General features: G+C 43.2%; 1 protein-coding gene across 2 annotated transcripts in view; it reads right to left on the bottom strand.

Moving 5' to 3' along the window:
* f5 (coagulation factor V) overlaps positions 1-20,861 on the bottom strand; it is a 106,362-nt gene that overhangs the window by 69,890 nt on the left and 15,611 nt on the right. For both annotated transcript variants that reach the window (XM_068040679.1, XM_068040677.1), the window contains exons 4-8: positions 14,250-14,459; positions 11,079-11,237; positions 8,736-8,957; positions 1,778-1,937; positions 74-263 (exon numbers count right to left, since the gene is read on the bottom strand). In XM_068040679.1, the coding sequence (XP_067896780.1) occupies positions 74-263; positions 1,778-1,937; positions 8,736-8,957; positions 11,079-11,237; positions 14,250-14,459 (941 nt within the window). The remainder of the gene's footprint in view (positions 1-73; positions 264-1,777; positions 1,938-8,735; positions 8,958-11,078; positions 11,238-14,249; positions 14,460-20,861) is intronic.

Below are 20,861 nucleotides of genomic sequence, written 5' to 3'. Positions count from 1 at the left end.
CAATCCAAACATACCGTACAAAAAGGTTGATCTCTGTTAACGTCCAAGACAATAGTTAATTAAACATGAGTACCTGAACTATATCTCTGACTTCAGCTCTTATAACAGGAGTCCCAATTCCGTTTTGTAAAATAGAGACTTGTTCTCCTTCTGGTTCTTTACGCTCAGTGAAAGTTACATCTGTGTATTCTACATAAATTGCCTTTTTATACTTTTTGCCAATGCGGTTTGGTCCTTGATCCAAATATTTGGATTTAAAATCGCTAAGGACAATAAAAGGAGAATTAAAGATAAAAATAATACATGGGGGAAAGGGTTTTAGATCACAATGTTTGATTGGCAGTTATTTAACTGATCTCTCCAGGTGTTTTTTCTATGTTATTTTGAAGCTGTAAGGCTTCAGGCTGTGTTATGATGTGTAGCAAGTGGTTACTATCACTCACTTCTACTCAGTTGTGTGATCTTAGGCCCTATATGTTACAGAAAGATTATTTGTTCTGCTTTTTTGTGGAGTTCATGCTGCCACATTCTATAACCTAGAGAGATTAAGTAACCAACCAATCAAACTGAAAGCACAAATTGGCAGCTATGGCACAGGTTCCCCCTCATTGAGACACAGACCTGATGAGACAGAAATCAGCTGCCAACAGATCCATGCCGCCCCTCCCCCCACCTGCTCTTGATGCTGAAATCACTCAACAAAAACACCAAAGCAGCCAGAATATATCTGCTGAAATCACCCTGCTTTTGGAGGAATAACTTGCTGGTAACTTCATTACAATTGAGACAGAATCCAAACACGGACAACTCCACTGGAGCTCAAAATCAAGTCAGCACATCTGCTCCCCATCACAGCAAACATTTGGTGCTGTCCCCACATTCTTAATGAGGCAGAAAAATTAACAACTGCCACCCCATTCCACCCTCCCCACTGAGCATTCTAGTCCCCCCCCACGGCATTATTTGCACTCAGATAACCCCCCACTGAGATAAACTGCCCCTTTCCTCCTGCCCTCTTCCAGTATTGCCTAATGCAGCTCTCCCCTATTCCTTTACTGCCTGCCCCTGCTCTCCCTTCCTTTCTAATTCCCCTTCCCTTCCTGCTTCTTTGCCTCCCTTTTCTGACTTCCTCCTGCCTCCTTTCTGCCACCTGCTACCTCACTCTTCCCTCCCTTCACCAACTTTCTCTGCACCTCTCCATTCTCCTCTCCTTCTGGCCCTTCCACACCCAAGTTTTGCCTTCTCCCCTCATTCCACTTCCCTCACTCCTCCCCCAGTCTCCCTCCCCATTTCCACGCTTCTTCCCTTCGGACTCCTGTCCCCAACCTGCTCATCAATTATCTCCCTGCCTTCTAACGCTGCTTGACCTGAAAAGTGCCCTTGGTCTTGATTTCCTACGTGCAATGCCATGGGAGACCAACCAGTACTTTCAATTGCAGCACTGCTTATCAAGTATTAAGTATAGAGGTAACAAAGGCATGCTTGAAGATCTCAAGCAAGAGATGAGCTGAGGCAGGGGCGGAGATGGATGATGTTATAGAGATGGAAGGAGAGGATACTTTTATTCTTCCTTTCTATACTGAATTTAGACTGAAAGGCTACAAGTGATAATAATATTTTTAGCAGTCTTGCTCAGCACATACATGCACACAAAAACATACAAAAATTTGAAAAATATTACAAAAACTTCACCATTAACTTACAGAAGAACAACTACAAACCATCCATTTCAGTCTTTCATTGGATTGGATTTTTTTTTAAGGTTAAATTAGGCTACCTGTTGATGTAGCTTTGAATATCAGGAGCATAATCCCACAAAATCTCTTCAGCTGCAATAAAGTACTGGCGTATCTTTCCTGCCCATCTGCTTGGCTTATATTTCGGCAAAAATTCCTCAGCGTTGCATTGTTCTACGTTGAGGTATCCATACACTCCAGCTGTTTCATGTCAGAAAATAAAATTATTCATGCAATTGTAGTATTGTTAACAAACTAATTTAAGTGTTTATGCCAGAGATCATTTTATCTGACAGGAGGAACGACAGGCAGCAGTGATCTTGCATTGTATCAAGTACACTACCTGTTGGCTGAACATAAAATGGTATTGATGTAGATGTCACAAGAAAGACTGAAGTTTACTAACTCATCTTGCCATCTCTACTGAATGGGAGGAAGGTACCAGGATATGTACCCAATTCTAGATGAAGACCATGCATTACCTTTTCAGATTACCAAATATCCAGGAGGCATTTTGTCCCTGTTAGCAATATCCCCATATAACAATAAATAAATACAGATGCACATTCATAAATACACGACCACAGATGTCCCTTAGTCTTGCTCACATCAAGTCAGACAATATGCTCTTTTATCACATTTAATGTACAATACATTCTACAGGCAACTACATGACGGTGATCAAATTAGTCAAATTGCATTTTATTACACCGTACTATGGGTGTGTTTGAGATATTTTTAGGTTTGAAAATTATGTCCATTTTTGTATGGAAACTAAAATCTTGATTATTATTACATGGTCAATTAACTATGCAGTTAATTTGATCCCTTACTTTAAAAAAAAAGACAAGATACACAACATGATGAGGACAATGTTCTAGGTGGCTAAGAAGCATATAGAAGAACTGGTAAATGGGCCTGGTGGTTTGATACGCAATTGGCAAATTCTGTAAAATCATATTTCATGCTTTAAAGTGAACAGCTAGAAGACAGTGAAAGGCTTGAAAGAGGCCTATATGGGTTGAGAAGCAGCAGAGGATGAAATAAGAACAGTGAAACGGCAATTATTAAGGTCAGAAAGAAAGGTAAAGGCGCTAGAATGCAGTGTTGGGTGAGAGGTCCAACCTTGCCAGGTTTGTGAGCACTATGGTGAATAGAGTCACTTACCTAGGAGACAGAGTTGTGAGAGCGCAATGAAAGGTGAGCACAATAAAAAGGTAAGTTTTCAAACAGCTGAATACCAGAGGTAAGAATAGTGCCCTTGACATTAAGGTAGCTTTTTTTTTTATTTCCAAAATATACTTTATTCATAAAAATCTGTAAAAATTACATTGCCAAACAGTTTCAAACAGCACCAAAAAATACAAACATTGCAAGGGAGATCAGTTTCCTTCAGTTCCGAAGAAGGGTCACTGACCCGAAACGTTAACTCTGCTTCTCTTTCCACAGATGCTGCCAGACCTGCTGAGTGAATCCAGCATTTCTTGTTTTTGTTTGAGATCAGTTTCCTTCAATACTATCATGAGTTTCTTCACAACCCTTCCATTTCACAATTGTCATGCCAATTACAGTTTTACATTTACAGCAAATGAAAATATTAGCGATACAGTTCGAGGGGTTTCCCATGGATCCAGCCCCTCAGTTCAGCTTGGTGGGGGGACCTTACACTGTGGTCTTTCCCCATTGAGCCTTTGCTGCGGCTGCTCCAAGCTTTAGTGCGTCCCTCAGCACGTAGTCCTGGACCTTGGAATGTGCCAGTCTGCAACATTCGGTGGTGGACAACTTTTTGCGCTGGAAGACCAGCAAGTTTCAGGCAGACCAAAGGGCGTCTTTCACCGAATTGATACTCCTCCAGCAGCAGTTAATGTTTGTCTCGGTGTGCGTCCCTGGGAACAGCCCGTAGAGCACAGACTCCTGTGTTACAGAGCTGCTTGGGATGAACCTCGACAAAAACCACTGCATCTCTTTCCACACCTGCTTTGCGAAGACACATTCCAGGAGGAGGTGGGTGACCGTCTCTTCCCCACCACAGCCACCGCGGGGGCATTGTGCGGAGGGGGCGAGACTTCGGGTGTGCATGAAGGATCTGACGGGGAGGGCCCCTCTCACCACCAGCCAAGCTACGTCTTGGTGCTTGTTTGAAAGTTCTGGTGCTTGACATCAAGGTAGCATGTGACAAAGTATGGCACCAAGCAGTCCAGTAAAACTGAAGTCAATAGCAACCAACTTGGCAATAGAGTCATACATGGTGCACAAGAAGATGATGGTGACTGCCACAGGCCAATCCATCATTGGTATTTACCAAGAAAGAGAACTTTGCCAAAACAATGGTAAATGAGCAGTTTGCAGGGATACTGGATGTCAAAAATAGGTGAAGAGGAGGTACTAGAAAGGCTGGCAGTACTTAAATTTGGATAAGTCACCCAGTCTGGATAGGATACATCCTAGGTGCAATCCTACATAGACACAGGGATGGTGTCAGAGGACTGGAGGATTGTAAATGTTACAAATGTTCAAAAAAGGAGAGAAGGATAAACCTGGCAATTACAGGCCAGTCAATTTAACGTCGGTGGTGGGGAAGCTTTTAGAAACAATAACCCAGGAGAAAATTAACAGTCACTTGCACAAGGATGGAATAATAAAGGAGAGACAGCACAGTTTTGTTAAGGGCAAATCGTGTTTGACTATCATGATTGAGTTTTTTTTTAAATGAGGGCAGTGCAGTTGACGTTGGCTCTATAGGCTTCCAAAAGGCACTTGACAAAATACCACGTATTAGGCTTGTTAGCAAAATTGAAGCCCATAGTATAAAACGGGCAGTAGCAGCATGGATATAAAGTTAGCCAAAGGATAGAAAACAGAGAGATGTGGTGAATGGCAGTGTTTTGGACTGCAGGGAGGTATGCAGTGGTGTTCCCCAGAGTTCAGTACTAGGATCATTGCTTTTCTGATATACATTAAAGACTTGGACTCAATTTTGAAATTTGCAGATGACATGAAACATGGATGTTTGGTAAACTTTAGGAGGATAGCAATACACTTCCTGATGACATAGACTGGTGGAATGGACAGACAAATGGAAGATAAATTTCAGCACAGAAAACTGTGCAGTGATCCATTTTGGTAGGGAGAATGAGGAAAACAATACAAGGTAAATGGAACAGTTTAAAGGGGGGGGGGGGGGGTGCAAGGACAGAGAGACCTAAGCATGTTTTTGCACAAATCCTTGAAGGTGAAAGGACAGTTTAACAAAGTAGCTAATGAAGCATATAGGATTCTTGGCTTTATAAATAGGGTTCAAAAGCCATAAAGTTATGCTAAGCTGAAATAAAATAATAGGTTGGTCACAGCTGGACTACTGTGTCCCATTCCGAGCACCACACTTTAAGAATTACTTGAAGGCTTTGGAGAGGATATAGAAGTGATTTACTAGAATGGCTCCAAGGATGAGGGATTGTAGTTACATGGATAGACTGGAGAAGCTGGGTTGTTCTCCTTGCTGCAGAGAAGGCTATGAAGAGATTTGATAGAGGAGTTTAAAATCATGACAAGTTTAAAGTAAATAATGAGAAACAGTTTCCAGTGGCTGAAGGATCAATAACCAGAAGGCACAGATTTAAAACGATTGGCAACAGAACCAGAGGTGACATGAGGAAAAGCTTTTTTATTGTATAATAAAGTGGTTAGGATTTGGAATGCACTGCTTGATCGGCCGTTTCAAAACAGATTCAACAGTCGTCTTCAAAAGGGAATTGGATTAATACTAAAGGAGAATAAAACTGGAGGGATTTGGGGAAAAAGTTGGAGAGTGGGACTAACGGGATTGATCTTTTAAAGAGCTGGTGTAGACTCTATAGCTAAATGGACTCTTTCAGCACAATACTATTCTATGATTGTATGATCACAGCCCCAGAACATAGCTGCAGGTATTTGTCAGGGCAGCATCCTTAGCCTAACCATCTCCAGCTGCTCCATCAATTACTTTCCTGCTGTCATAAAGTCAGAAGTAGGGCTTTTCACTGATGATTGCATAGTGTTCAGTTCCAGTCACAATTCCTTTGATTACTGAACATCCCATGCAAGCCTATAGAAGGACATAGTCAACAGTCTGGCTTGAAATAAAAGGGGCAGGTAACCCAGAAAGCACCACATAAATGCCAAGAAGACATCATCTTCAAAAGAAAAAAGGGCAATCAACCTTCAGTGGCACCATCATCACCATCAGGGGGATGGTGGCATAGTGATAATGTTATGGACTAGTAATCCAGAGGCCCTGATGAAGGCTTCGGTCACGAGTTCAAATCCCACCACGGCAACTGAAATTTAACTTCAATTAATAAATCTGGACTAAAATGCTAGTCACATTAATAATGATCATGAAACTACCAGATTGTTGTAAAGACCCATCTGGTTCACGAACGCTCTTCAGGGCAGGAAATCTGTCCTTACCTGGTCTGGCCTTCATGTGACTCCAGACCTACAGCAATGTGGTTGACTCTTAACTGCCTTCTGAAATGACCTGGTAAGCCACAGTTGTAGTTGGCTCACCCAATCACCTGTTCAAGGGCAATTAGGGATGGCAATAAATGCTGGCTTTGCCAGTGTTGAACAAATAAGAAAAAAATCCCCATCATAAACATCCTGGGGGCCCTATTGAACAGAAACTTAACTGGAACAGTCATATCAACACTGTTATTATGAGAGTAGAGTGGAGACTTATGTATATATTGGTTGTACTGCAGCAACTTTCCAGCTTACTTCAAAAGAATATAATCAGAAATAGGAGCTGGAGTAGGTCATTTGGCCCCTCGAGCCTGCTCTGCTTTTCAATAAGATCATGGATGATCTGATTGTGGCCTTAACTCCATTTTCCTGCCTGCCCCCATAACCCTTGACTTCCTTGTAGATCAAACATCAGTCTAACTCAGCCTTGAATACATTCATTGACCCAGCCTCCACTGCTCTCTGGGGTAAAGAATTCCAAAGACTACTGATGCTCAGAGAAGAAATTCCTCCTCATCACCAACTTAAATGGGAGACCCCTTATTTTGAAACTGTGCCCCCCTAGTTCTAGATTCCCTCACGAGGGGAAACACCCTCCCAGCATCGATCCTGTCAAGTCCCCTCAAGATCACTTCTCATTCCTCTAAACTCCAATACATATAGGCTCAACCTGCTCAACCTTTCCTCATAAGACAACCCTTTCATCCCAGGAATGAGACTAGTGAACCATCTCTGAACAGCCTCCAATGCAAGTATATCCTTCCGTAAGTAAAGAGACCAAAACTGTACCCAGTACGCTTGCTGCAGTCTCACCAATGGCTTGTACAGTTATAGCAAGGCTTCCCTACTTATATTCTCGATCCTCCTTGCAATAACAGATAACATTCCATTTGCCTTACTAATTACTTGCTGTACCTGCATGCTAACGTTTTGTAATTCATGTACAAGGACACCCAGATCCCTCTGTACCGCAGCATTCTGCAGTCTCTCTCCATTTAAATAATACACTGCATTTCTATTATTCCCGCCAAAGTGGACAAGTTCACATTTTCCCACATTCTCCTCCTTCTGCCAATTTTTTGCCCACTCACTTAACCTATCTATATCCCTTTGCAGACTCTTTGTGTCCTCCTCACAGTTTGCTTTCTTACTCACCTTTGTATCGTCAGCAAATTTGGCTACAATACACTCGGTCCCTTCATCCAATTCATTAACATAGACTGTAAATAATTGAGGCCCTAGCACTGATCCCTGTGACACTCCACTAGTTTCCATTTGTCAACCTGAAAATGACCCGTTTATCCCAACTGTCAGACCCGAACTGTTAACTCTGCTTTTCTTTCCACAGATGCTGCCAGTATTTCCAGTACTTTGTTTTTATTTCTTTATCCATGATAATATATTATCCCCAATACTATCATCTTGTATAGTAATCTTTTATGTGGCACCTAATTGAATGCCTTTTGGAAATCCAAATACACTACATCTACCAGTTCCCCTTTATCTACCCTGCTTGTTATATCTTCAAAGAACTCTAATAAATGTGTCAAACACTATTTCCCTCCCACAAAACCATGCTGACTCTGTCTGATTCTGTTATGATTTTCTAAATGTCCTGCTACAAATTCCTTAATAATGGATTCTAGCATTTTCTCAATGACAGCTGTTAGGCTATATGGCCTACAGTTTCCTGCACTTCTTGGTTCTGTGACCTCTACCTGGGAAAAAGATCAGAAAGGCCATGAGAACACTATCATCTCCAACTGCCCTTCCATGTCACACAGTACCCTGACATTGACATATTTCACTGTTCCTTCATCACTGGGTCAAAATCCTGGAATTTGCTATCTAACAACATTATGGAAGTACTGTTATCAAAGAGACTGCAGCAGTTCCAGGAGAAGGCCCACCACATTTTTATCAATGTAAGCAGGGATGGGCAATAAACATGGGCTTATCAGTCTCAAAGAAAAAACATCGGTGATTGCTCAGGCCAATTAGAAGCTGATTGATTTTTAAATGATGAGAGGATTTGCTAACAGCAAACAGGTTTTTCTGGAGTGTGAAAGTGGTGAGAGAGGTTGCTCAATGTGGCAGTAGTGGGAGGATGGTCTTGGGATATGGGGGGCTCTGGAACAGCAGTGATGGGGTATAGGCGCATTGGGACAGGAGGTTGTTGGCTGTGGGTGTACTGAGAGGAGAATCCTGGGTGGTGCGAACAGTCGAAAGGAGCTGTGTGGAGCCATTGAAAAAAGTGTTACCTAGTCATGTTCATGCTTGTTGCTCTCAGAACTAGTTACTATTTCCTAAAACACTTACCCTCTCAAACTGTCTCTTATCTATCATACATTTTCTAATTTTTTCACTCCTTGTTTAAGTGCATCATTCCCCTGCTGTGCTATAACTCACTACAATGATCATAAAACCAGACGTCCCGTAAATTGTATTTTCAATAAAAGATCTAGTTCAAAACATTGAAAACTTCATTGTTCTTACCCAGGCGATGGTGCTGTACTTGAGAAGAGAGCAGCCATTTTCCAACTTGAGTGGGAGACATCTGAGCTGTGACAGATGAGCCTGGAGTCAAGCCGATAGATGATACTCTGTGATTATTGTGCAACAGGACTTGACCATTAAAATGAATAGTGAAGATTTCAGGACCCAAGCTCATTCCAATCAAATGCCAGCTAATATCAGAATGAGCACATGTACCAAGTTCTGCAACAGAAATGATATAGAGATTAGATAACTACTACAGCCCAACAGCATCAAAATATCATAATACTTGACAATTCTTTAAAGCTTATAATTATTTTTTTAGGTCCTAATCTTTTGATTCCTAGGAATGGGATACTTAATATTGTTTGGTTTCTTTTTATGGGATCTCTTAGTTCTGGACTGAAACACATCTCCATCGGACATTGCCTCAGCCTGGCCTTCTTCAGTCAAAGGTTTATTACTGATCGTTGTTGCAAATGAATGTTTATCCCAACTATGAGCACTGTTTAGAGATAGATATACAATTTCTCTTTGAAATGCACATTAGTGGATCTCCAGATTCATTGCTCATGGTGAATCCAGGGAATTGCTAATCTCAAACCTAGGCCTGTCATGTGCTGACAGAATGCTTTCTTCACACTTGCAATAGAGGTTCAAATGCATTTCAGTGATACTGGGAGAAATGTCGTGGCAAGAACAGTTAATCTATTAGGGAGAATAAAGTATTGCTAGCTTTCTCATGAAGGGTGCACATGGCCAACATGTCTCCCTGCTTCCAAGAGTGCTGCTTTGCCTATCTATTTGTGACCAACAGATTGCATAATGAAGAAACGAGGCCTTGAATGTCGGTTATGGTTGTCCCGAGTGCCCATTGTAACTGGCAGGAGATAGACACAATGCACAGAGAAATCCCAGCCTGGAGGTATCATTGGGCCCTATATCTATGCATACAATGACCTAGAGGGGAGAAGGGGTGGTTCCTAGTGTCCACATCGCTGAGCTGAAAGGAGGCAGTAGTTGTGGGAATTCCAGCAACCCATCAGTCTTCATTGATATCATGCACCGTGTTTGGGGGAGGTGGAAGTCCCAGCTGCCCCAGACCTTATCAAGATGTCACAATGGCTCTTCTTTTGAGTGGAGACCCTGAATTTCACCATTGTCCCCAATTTTCCTCCACCTCCACTATAGTGGAAGTGTGCCTCAGAAAATTAGAGACGTTTTATTTATGATAGCAATTTTTGTAACAATTTTAAAATGGCTTCAATGATTGCTTTCTGGGAAAAAAAACTTCTGTTGCCTTTGTGAAGCAGAAAATACACGAACTGTAAACAGTCCCTGTCTGGTTAGCTAGATACCTCAGGTTTGAGATGTATGTATTAATATATGTAAGGTTAGTATTACTAGAGGAGATGCAGAACCATCAAGATTAAACTTTTGTTTTGAAAAGCCAGCCAGGTGCACATTGAGGGTAATTTTCACCTTCAACACGTGGCCACTTAAGGGCCTCTCCCCATCACCGTTGGGTTCTAACCAGTGGAGGGAGGCCTCCGCCAACATGGGGAGGACACCTTGTAAAGCGAGGGGCACTCCCTGCAGCTTGGGTGGGGGCTCCCTCCTCCGTGGGTATCTGTGGCTCATAAAGGACCCCCCCACTGGCAAAATTTCCACCTCCCTGGACTTCATGTCCACACCCCCAAACCCCTCATCGGGGCCTTACTGACCAGCCCTGGTGACCCGCCTCACTTACCTGAGGTCCGGGGTTCCAGCGCTGGTCCTGGGTCCAAGGCCTCCGCACTACCAGCAGCAGCCACCACTCCCGGGGGTGCTGCCAATACTGCTGAGCTACCAGCCCACTGATTGGCCGGCAGTTCGGAGGCAGGATCCCTGCCTTTAAAAGGACGGAGATCCCGTCACCGGAAACTTCACCTCTGGAACAACAGAGGATCCTGCCAGGGTGGGGGGGGGGGGGCATGAGAAGACCAAGGCGGGACTCCCCCCACCTTTTCGAATTGACACCAGGAGCCAGGCTGCCTCCAAGAGATCCCGGTCTGTAATTCTGTTTGCCAGGGACAAAATGAAACCCTCCTTTTGCTCCTGGACTCTGTGTAGTTCAAAGCTAGATGTATCGACGATCTACACAATAGAGCTTACTTCAAAGCTCACCTTCTGAAACACTGGAAAGATACAGGCAGGCTGCCAGTCCACTAACATATTAGTACTGCAGCAGCACATAGAGTTACAGCAATTTCAGCTAAACCTCTACATTTACGCCAAGTATTTGAGATCTGCTGCAGCTTTCAACATTCTCTCAGTCCTAAACCAACCCCTTTTGGTGCATACCTGGTAAAGTGCCATTTGTAAATCCATTGATGGAATACATTTTGATTGGAGTCTTCATTTTATGCTCATGATACCAGTTCTCACTTTCATCAAATACAGAAAATAGCAAAACAAATTCCTCCGCAAAGTCTTTTTGCTTTCCTTTTTTATTTAAACTATCTACACAGAAAGAAGGAAGAATAACATTGTTACTGGGATTAAATACTTGGTAGTGTTTGCACTTTATTTGATTCATTCTTCTATTCCCAGTTAAAGTAGTCCTGACTTCCAATGAGTTCACATTAATTTTAACTCGGCATGAATCACACGAATGGGGTAAGACAGGGTGAACAAGAAGCTACCCTGATGTCATCAGCGTGAAGCCTGGGTGCATTTAACTCCCAGACTGAATCTCAATATGATTAATCAGTTGCCCACCTGAATGTATCAGGAAACAGGCAGATTTCTGTGCACAAGTTCAGGTCAGAGGCTGGGAATTCTGCAGCGAGTAACTCACTTCCTGACTCCCCAATGCCTGTCCATCATCTACAAGGCACAAGTCAGGACTGTGATGGAATACTCTCCACTTGCCTGGATGGGTGCGGCTCCAACACTCAAGAAGCTCGACACCATCCAGGACAAAGCAGCCTGCTTGATTGGCACCCCATTCATCACATTCAACATTCACTCCCTGCACCACCAATGCACAATTGCAGTAGTATGTACCATCAACAAGATGCACTGCAGAAAATCAGCAAGACTCCTTCAAGAGCACCTTCCAAACCCGTGACCTCTATCACTTAGAAGGACAAGGACAGCAGTTGCATGGGAACACCACCAACTGCAAGATCCCCTCCAAGCCACACACCATCCTGACGTGGAACTATATCACCGTTCCTTCACTGTCACTGTCAAAATCCTGGAACTCCCTTCCTAACAACACTGTGGGTGTACCTACCCCACATGGACTGCGGTTCAAGAAGGAAGCTCACCACCACCTTCTCACCGGCAATTAGGGATGGGCAATAAATGCTGGCCTAGCCAGCGACGCCCACATCCCATGAATGAATAAACGAAAAAGAAATTTCCAGTGGAGCAGAGCAGGGCAAGCGGCAGCTACTGTTCCTCAGAACCTGTAGAAGATGACCCAGGACCACTACCCAACCTGCCTAGGCAGAGGCGGCTGACAGGGTCTGGCCTCATAGAGTCATAGAGAGATACAGCACTGAAACTGGCCCTTCGGTCCACCGAGTCTGTGTAGACCAACAACCACCCATTTATATTAATCCTACATTAATCCCATATTCCCTACCACATTCGCACCATTCTCCTATCACCTACCTACACTAGGGGCAATTTACAATGGCCAATTTACCTATCAACCTGCAAGTCTTTGGCTTTAGGAGGAGACCGGAGCACCCGGCGGAAACCCACGCGGTCACAGGGAGAACTTGCAAACTCTACACAGGCAGTACCCAGAACTGAACCCAGGTCTCTGGAGCTGTGAGGCTGTGGTGCTAGCCACTGTGTCACTGTGCCGCCCTCAGTGTAGGAAGAGGTTCAATGACCTCACAAGAGCAGCAAGAGTGAATGCAGGTCTTCATCTCTCTTGAACATCTGTTGACAATAGTCCTTTCACCTCTCTCACCAATTCCCTTCCCTTCATCAGACCCTTCAGCATATTATCACAAGGGCACACTCTAACACTTCTCATTCCAAAAATATGCACCTCTTCCTCTTCTCTTTACATCACATGCCAACACCATTCTCTTCTCAAATCCTAGCACTTATATCTGCATTCCTTCCGCTTCACAATCTGCACACTTGGCTTTACACTCATCACCTCGCCATCCTCATTCCATCTTGCTTCTCACCACATGCACTATATGCATAAGCCTTGCATATTTCCACTTAGGTTTTCATCAGCAACTACCTAACTCTCACCCTCTTTTTCTGCAGGACAAGGCAGTGCATAATGCGAGGGAGGGGTACCAAACATTGCAGGCACACCCAACTGGAGATTAATGGCTGAGGCAGAGCTATAAATATTAAGGAAGGTGAAGCATGAAGCTTATTTGAGCAGGGTGCCTGTATCTTGCCTGTAGCCCTCATGATAACTCTTCAGTCTGGTTTCCAATCCTCCCACAGCAAAACAGCCCTAACTAAAGTAAAGAAGAACATTATCTGTGGCAGTGACCATGATGCATTAGCCTTCATTGTTTTCCTTGAACTCTCTGCAGTCTTTGACATGGTCAACTAAACACTACACTTACATCAAAGCCAGATATGGTAGCATACTGGTTAAGTCACTGGTACTCAAACTTTTTTGATCGAAGGATCCCTATTCAAATGGGTTAGTAACCACATCCCCCCCCGCCCCCCCCCCCCCCCCCGCTTATTGAAATCATGTTGCTATATAATACTTATAATATTGAAGTGTTGCAAGTAAAGAGTGTTTTAGTAATGCTTTTGGTACTTACTTACAGATATCAGTGAGATGGGTGTACTTCTTATAGCAAAGTCTGTCGACCCTTGTGCCTTCTGTTTCCCATTGCCACAAATTTAAAATTTGCTCCATGACTGTGTTAACCTCGAATCTCAACCTCCTGCTCACTATTCCATGTCCCCACAAAAAAAACTCCCCATTCCTCTGGTTTTAGCACCTTGTGCGTCCTCCCTCTCCCCAACTATTGATTCCCTTCAGCCACTGATGCTCCATGCTCTAATACACTTCCGAGACCCTTCACCTTCCTCTCCTCAATTAAAACCCACATAAAACTAACCTGTCTGAATAGACTTTTCATCACTCCTCCTAATATTTCCTTCTTTGGCTTGCCATCCATTTTCTTTTCTTTATGCCTTGTAAAGAGCTTTGGGTTGTTTTTCTATGTTAAAGGCACTATCTTAATGCAATTTGTTGGTGTTAAATACTTTCAAGCACTAGAGCCAAAGGCATATTAGACACTCAGCTCGCATTCCCTCTTGGAGTTCCCATCTGTGTGAGCTTGCTAATCTCAGTGATATTGTCCTGGAAGGTAACCTGTGTTGGGAATAATGACTGTTAGGTGATCAAACTAGCAATATAGCTCCCACAGACTGTTCTATTCATCAAACTGAACAGGTATGCATGCCAAAGGGAAAATAGGTAAACGTTACAACAGAAATACAGTAAGAGGACAAGAAATGAATTACCAGGTTTACAGATGAGTAGAGTTCCAATCAATCCTGTGTGGAAATCTTTTACGATATCAATATCAGAAGAATAGATGTAGGTGAGGCATTGAGGATCAAATAATGTTGGTCCCATTTCTTCTGTGATCTTCCATGTATAGGTATGCTCTTGGAATGGTACAATAGGTTCTTTTCTGTCTTCGAAATATATTTTGTTTTCATGGAAGAATCCTAAGCAAACACAAAAATCAATGTTAATGTTTCCTATGCTGTAGAATACAAAAATGATGATGATGGAATTTGCTGTTAGAATTTTGAAAGGTGTTTAAAGATCACTTTAAATGGTTACATTTGGACAATGGCAAAGTTTTTTCCAAGTCTATTGTGAGATCTGAATTATACTTAACACTGCTATTTTAGACATCATGGAGCAGAGAGTGAGGTGCGATCCCTCACTTTTTTCAGTTCTGGTTCTCAGCCACACAATGTAGGGAGGTGTAGAGTTGAAGCTAAGGAAATTCATGAACAAGCAAACTACTGTCTTTAATTTTAACACCTTTTATTACAACATTTAATTAGTGGTCCAGCTCCATCAAATGGACAATCTATGCATACAACAGATTTATATAGCACCTTTAACATAAGATGTCCCAAGGCTCTTTTCAGGAGCATTATGAAACAAAATACAACACCTAGCCACATAAGACGATAACCGAAAGATTAGGCAAAGAAATAGGCTTTAAAGGAGTGTCTTAAAAGAGAAAAGTGAGGTTGAGAGGTGGAGAGGTATAGGGAGGGAATTCCAGAGCTCAGGACCTGTGCAGCCGAAAGCATGGCTGCAAATGATGGAGCGATTAAAATTGGGGATGCTCAAGAATTCAGAAATAGTTACGCGACCCCCGAGCAGAAAGAATAGTTCGCAACAAAATTAATAGTCACATGGACAAATGCACATTAATTAAAAAGAAAGCCATCATGGATTCGTCAAGGGAAAATCATGTTTAACTAACTTGCTCAAGTTTTTTTGAAGAGGTAACAGAGAGGGTTGATGAAGGCAGTGCAGTTGATGTGGTGAACATGGACCTCCAAAAGACATTTGATACAGTGCCACAAAACAGTGAGCAAAGTTAAAGCTCATGGAATAAAAGGTACAGTTGCAACATGGATACGGAATTGGCTGAGTGACAGGAAACAAAGAGTTGTGATTAATGGATGTTTTTCGGGCTGGAGGAGGGGTTTGTAGTGGAGTTCCCCAGGGGTCAGTGTTGGGACGCTTGCTTTTCCTGATAAATATTAATGGCCTAGACCTTGACATACAGGGCACAATTTAGAAGTTTGCAGATGATATGAAACTTGGAAGCTTTGTGAACTGTGAGGAGGATGGTATAGAACTTCAAAAGGACATAGACAAGCTGGTAGATTGGGTGGACTGGTGGCAGGTGAAGTTCAAAGCAGAAAATGTGAAGTGATACATTTCAGTCGGAAGAACATGGAGAGACTATATAAAGTAAAGGGTACAATTCTAGAGGGGGGGGGGGCGGGCAGGAGCAGAGGGACCTGGGTGTATATGTGCATAAGTCATTGAAGGTAGCAGGACAGGTTCAGAGAGTGGTCAATAAAGCATAGAGGCTTTATTAATAGGGGCATTGAGTACAAGAGCAAGGAGGTTATGTTGAACTAGTGTAAGACACTAGTTTGGCCTCAGCTGGAGTATTGAGCCCAATTCTGGGTGCTGTGCTTTAGGTAAGATATGAAGGCGTTAGAGAAAATGCATAAAAGAATCACAAGAATGGTTCCATATATGAGGAACTTCAGTTATGAAGACAGATTGGAAAAATTGAGACTGTTTTCCCTGAAGAGAAGTCTGAGAGGAGATTTGATAAAGGTATTCAAAATTATGAGGGGTGGGACAGAGTAGATAGAGAGAAACTGTTCCCACCTGTGAAAGGATCAAGAGTGAGAAGGCACGGATTTTTAAAAATTGGCATAAGAAGCAAAAGCGACATGAAGAAAAACTTTTTCACGCAGCAAGTGGTTAAGATCTGGAATGCACTGCCGACAGTGTGGTAGAGGCAAGTTCAATTGAAGCATTCAAAAGGGAATTAGACAGTTATATGAAAAGGAAGAATGTGCAGTGTTACAGGGAGAAGTGGAAGGGGTGGGGGGGAGTGGCACTAGTTGAAATGCTCATTAGGAGAGCTGGTGTTGACATTATGGGTCGAATGGCCTCCTTCTGTGCTGTAACAATTCTGTGAATCTTTGATGAGTGCAGATATATAAGACAATTGTGGGGCTGGAGGTGATTACATAGATAGGGAGGGGCGAGGCTGCAGAAGGATTTGAAAACAAGGATGTTTTAAAAGTAAGGTGTTGCTTTGTCAGAAGCCAATGTAGGTCAGTGAGCACAGGGTTGATAGGTGTACTTCATTTTCTGTAAAGTGCTTTGAGATGTCCAGTGGTCATGAAAGGTGCTATATAAATGCAAGTCTCTTTTTCTTTTAGGCGAACAGGACTTGGTGCGAGTTAAGACACGGACAGTAGAGTTTTGGATGATCTCACGTTTACGGAGGGTAGAATGTAGAAGACCATCCAGGAATGTGTTGGAATAGTCAGGTCTAGAGGTAACAAAGGCATGAATGGGGGTTTCAGCAGCTGATGAGTTGAGACGGGGTGAACTCGGGCAATGTTACAGAGGTGGAAATAGGTGGACTTAGTAATTGCATGAATATGTGGTCAGAAGCTCATCTCATGGTCAAATATGACACCAAGGCTGTGAACAGTCTGGTTTAGTCTCAGTCAGTTCCCGGGGAGAGGGATGGAGTTGGTAGCTAGGGAAAAGAGTTTGGAGCGGGGACCAAAAACAATGGCTTCAGTCTTCCCAATGTTTAATTTGAGGAAATTTCTGCTCATCCAGTACTGGATGTTGGACAAGCAGTCTGATAATTTAGAGACAGTGGAGGATTCGTGAGAGGTGGTTGCAAGATAGAACGGAGTGTCGTCAACATACACGCAAATACTAATGCTGTGTTTTCAGATGATGTTGCCGACAGGCAGCATGTAGATGAGAAATAGGAGGGGACCAAGCATAATTCCTTGGGGGACGCCAGAAGTAACTGTGGCGGGAGCAGGAAGAAAAGCCATTGCAAATGACACTCTGGATATAGTTAGATGAGAATGGAACCAGACGAGAGCAGTCCCACCCAATTGGATGATTTTGAGAGGCATTGGAGGAGGATGGTGTGGTCAACCGTGTCAAAGGTTGCAGACAGATTGAGAAGGATGAGGAGGGATAGTTTACCTTTGTCCCAGTCACACTGGATGTCTTTTGTGATTTTGACAAGAGCTGCGTCGATATCGTGGCAGGGGTAGAAACCTGATTGGAGAGATTCAAACATGAAGTGCTAGGAAAGATGGACATGGATTTGGGACGCGACATCATGTTTAAGCACTTTGCAGAGGAAAGGGAGGTTGGAGATGCGGTGATAGTTTGCAAGGATGGTGGGGTCAGGGATTTTTTTTTTTTTTGAGAGGGGTGATGACAGCAGATTTAAAGGAAAGAGGGAAACACCTGAAGAGAGAGAACCATTAACAATATCAGCTAACATGGGACCAGGAGATGGGTCTCATAGGCAAGATGAGTTAGGAGAGAGCCTGAGGAGAGGTAGGAGAGAAACTAGAGAAAGATGTGAGTTCAGGTCTAGGACTAGGACACCCTGGAACTTTAGAGGTGATTTGGCCCAATGGGCTCATGGAAGGGAGGGAGGCAGCAGAGGCAACTGATTGGATGGTCTTGATCTTAGTGGCAAAGAGGTCCATGAGCTCCTCGAGCTTATTATTGAGGGATGGTAGCATGGTGGTAATGTTACTAGACTACTAATCCATAGTCCTGGGCTAATGCTGTGGAGACATGAGTTCAAATCCCACCAAGGCAGCTAGAGGAATTTAAATTAAATTAATTAATACACATGAAATAAAATGTTTGTCTCTTTAACAGTGATAATGAAACAACTGGATTGTTGTAAAACCCATCCAGTTCACTAATGTTCTTCAGTGGAGGAAATCTGCTGTCCTTACCAGGTCTGGCCTACATGTGACTCTAGACCCAAACCAATGTGGTTGACTACATAACTGCTCTCTGAAATGCCCTAGCAAGCCACTCAGTTGCAGATGGCTCACCACTACCTGCTCAAGGGCAATTAGGGATGGGCAGAAAATGCTGTCCTAGCCAGCAATGTTCACAACCCAAGAGCGAAATACAAATAAAGGCGAGGGTAGAGGAGACAGGGGAGAGTGGTCTATGAAGATAGTCCGCAGGAGAGAAAAAAGCCAGTGTTGTGTTTGCATTCCAGGATGATCCTGGAATAGTGAGCAGTTTTAGCAGATGAGACCACCTGATAGAGCTTGGTGCAATCTCGACAGATCTGATGGAGGATGGCTAAACCAGTTGTCCACCATATCCTTTCAAGTCTGTGTCCCTTGGACTTAAAGGAGCAGAGTTGAGGGCCGTACTGGGGGCATAGCCAGGATGAGTGTGTGTAGTGGTTTTATTGGGGACTAGGAAATTGAAGGTGAAGGTGAGGGTGAGATCATAGAGTCATTTACAGCACAGGAAGAGGCCATTCAGCCCATTGAGTCAATGCTGGCTCTCCACGGAGCAATCCAGTCAGTCCCACTCCCCCGCTGGTAGCCCTGTAAGTTTATTTCCTTGATGTGGGATCCAAATTCCTTTTGAAATCATTGATTGTCTACGCTTCCACCACCCTTGTGGTCAGTGAGTTCCAGATCATTACCATCATTTGGGCGGCACAGTGGTGCAGCGGTTAGCACCGCAGCCTCACAGCTCCAGCGACCCGGGTTCAATTCTGGGTACTGCCTGTGTGGAGTTTGCAAGTTCTCCCTGTGTCTGCGTGGGTTTCCTCCGGGTGCTCCGGTTTCCTCCCACAGCCAAAAGACTTGCAGGTTGATAGGTAAATTGGCGATTATAAATTGCCCCTAGTATAGGTAGGTGGTAGGGGAATAAAGGGACAGGTGAGGATGTGGTAGGAATATGGGATTAGTGTAGGATTAGTATAAAAGGGTGGTTAATGGTCGGCACAGACTCAGTGGGCCGAAGGGCCTGTTTCAGTGCTGTATCTCTAAATCTAAAAAAAATCTGCTGCAAAAAAAGTCCTTCCTCACATTCCTCCTGCATCTGTTGCCCAAAACCTTCAATCTGTGTCCCCTAGTCCTTTTACCATTAGTTAATGGGAACAGTTTTTCCGTGTCTAACTTCTCTATGCCTGTCAATCTTGTACACCTCTATTAAATCTCCTTTGTACTAATGAGAACAAGCCCAGCTTTTCCAACCTAACTTTGTAACTAAAATCCTCCATCTCTGTAACCATTCTAGTAAATCTCCTCTGCACCCTCTCAAGGACACCCTTCCAAAGGTGTGGTGACCTGAACTGCATGGAATACTCCACTTTGGGCCTAACCAGAGTTTTATGAAGATTCAGCACAACTTCCCTGCTTTTGTAATAAATACATCTATTTATGAAGCCTAAGATCCCATATACTTTGTTAACCACTCTCCATCCTGCCACCTTCAAAGATCGATACACATGCACCCCAGGTTCCTCTGTTCCTGCACACTCTTCAGAACTGTGCCATTAAGTATATATTACCTCCCTCTATTCCTTCTGCCAAAATGCATCACCTCACACTTGTCAGTATTAAATTCTACCTGCCACTTGTCTGCCCATGGCTGCTAGCCTACCTATGTCCCGTTGCAGGCGATTCATATTATCCTCACTGTTTGTCACACCTCCAAGTTTGGTGTCATAGGCAAAATTTTGAGATTCTACTCCGTATTCCAATACCCAAGTCATTTATATATAGCAAAAAAAAGCAGTGGTCCAAACACTGACCCTTGGGGAACACCACTGTCTACCATCCTCCAGTTGGAAAAACAACCATTTACTACGACTCGCTCTTAAGCCAATTTTTAATCTAATTGGACACTGACCCTCCTATTCCATGAGCTTCAATTTTGTTAACCAGCCTTTTATGTGATACTTTATCAAATGATTTCTTAAAATCCATATTGATAACATCCATTGCAATTCCTTCATGAACCTTTTCTGTTACTTCATCAAAAAATTAAATTAGATTAGTCAAGCATGATCTGCCTTTTACAAATCCATGCTGACTATTCTTAATTAACTCAAACCTCACCAAGTGTCCGTTGACTTTTTTTTCCCTGATTATTGTTTCTAAAACCTTACCCACCACTGATGTTAAACTAACTGGCCTATAGTTGCTGGGACTGTCCTTACACCCTTTCTTGAATAAGGGTGTCACATTTGCCCATCTCTAATCCTCTGGCACCTGTCCCGTATTCAGGGAAGATTGGAAGATTATGGGAAGCCCATCCCCCATCTCCAACCCCACATCCTTTAGCAACCTGGGATGCAAACCATCTGGACCAGGTGACTTATCTACCCTCAGCATAGCCAGCCTTTCCAGTATACCTCCTCACTCTCAATTTTTACCCTATCCATTGCCTCTACTCTCTCCGCTTCTACTGATGATATTTTGTCAAATCGAGCAAATCAGTAGCTGCAGAAATATTGTGCTGAACAGAGAGCCAAAGTC

The sequence above is a fragment of the Heterodontus francisci genome, chromosome 10 (assembly GCF_036365525.1).
Source record: "Heterodontus francisci isolate sHetFra1 chromosome 10, sHetFra1.hap1, whole genome shotgun sequence".
Classification (NCBI taxonomy): domain Eukaryota; kingdom Metazoa; phylum Chordata; class Chondrichthyes; order Heterodontiformes; family Heterodontidae; genus Heterodontus; species Heterodontus francisci.
This window is presented reverse-complemented; position numbering and strand designations above follow the sequence as displayed.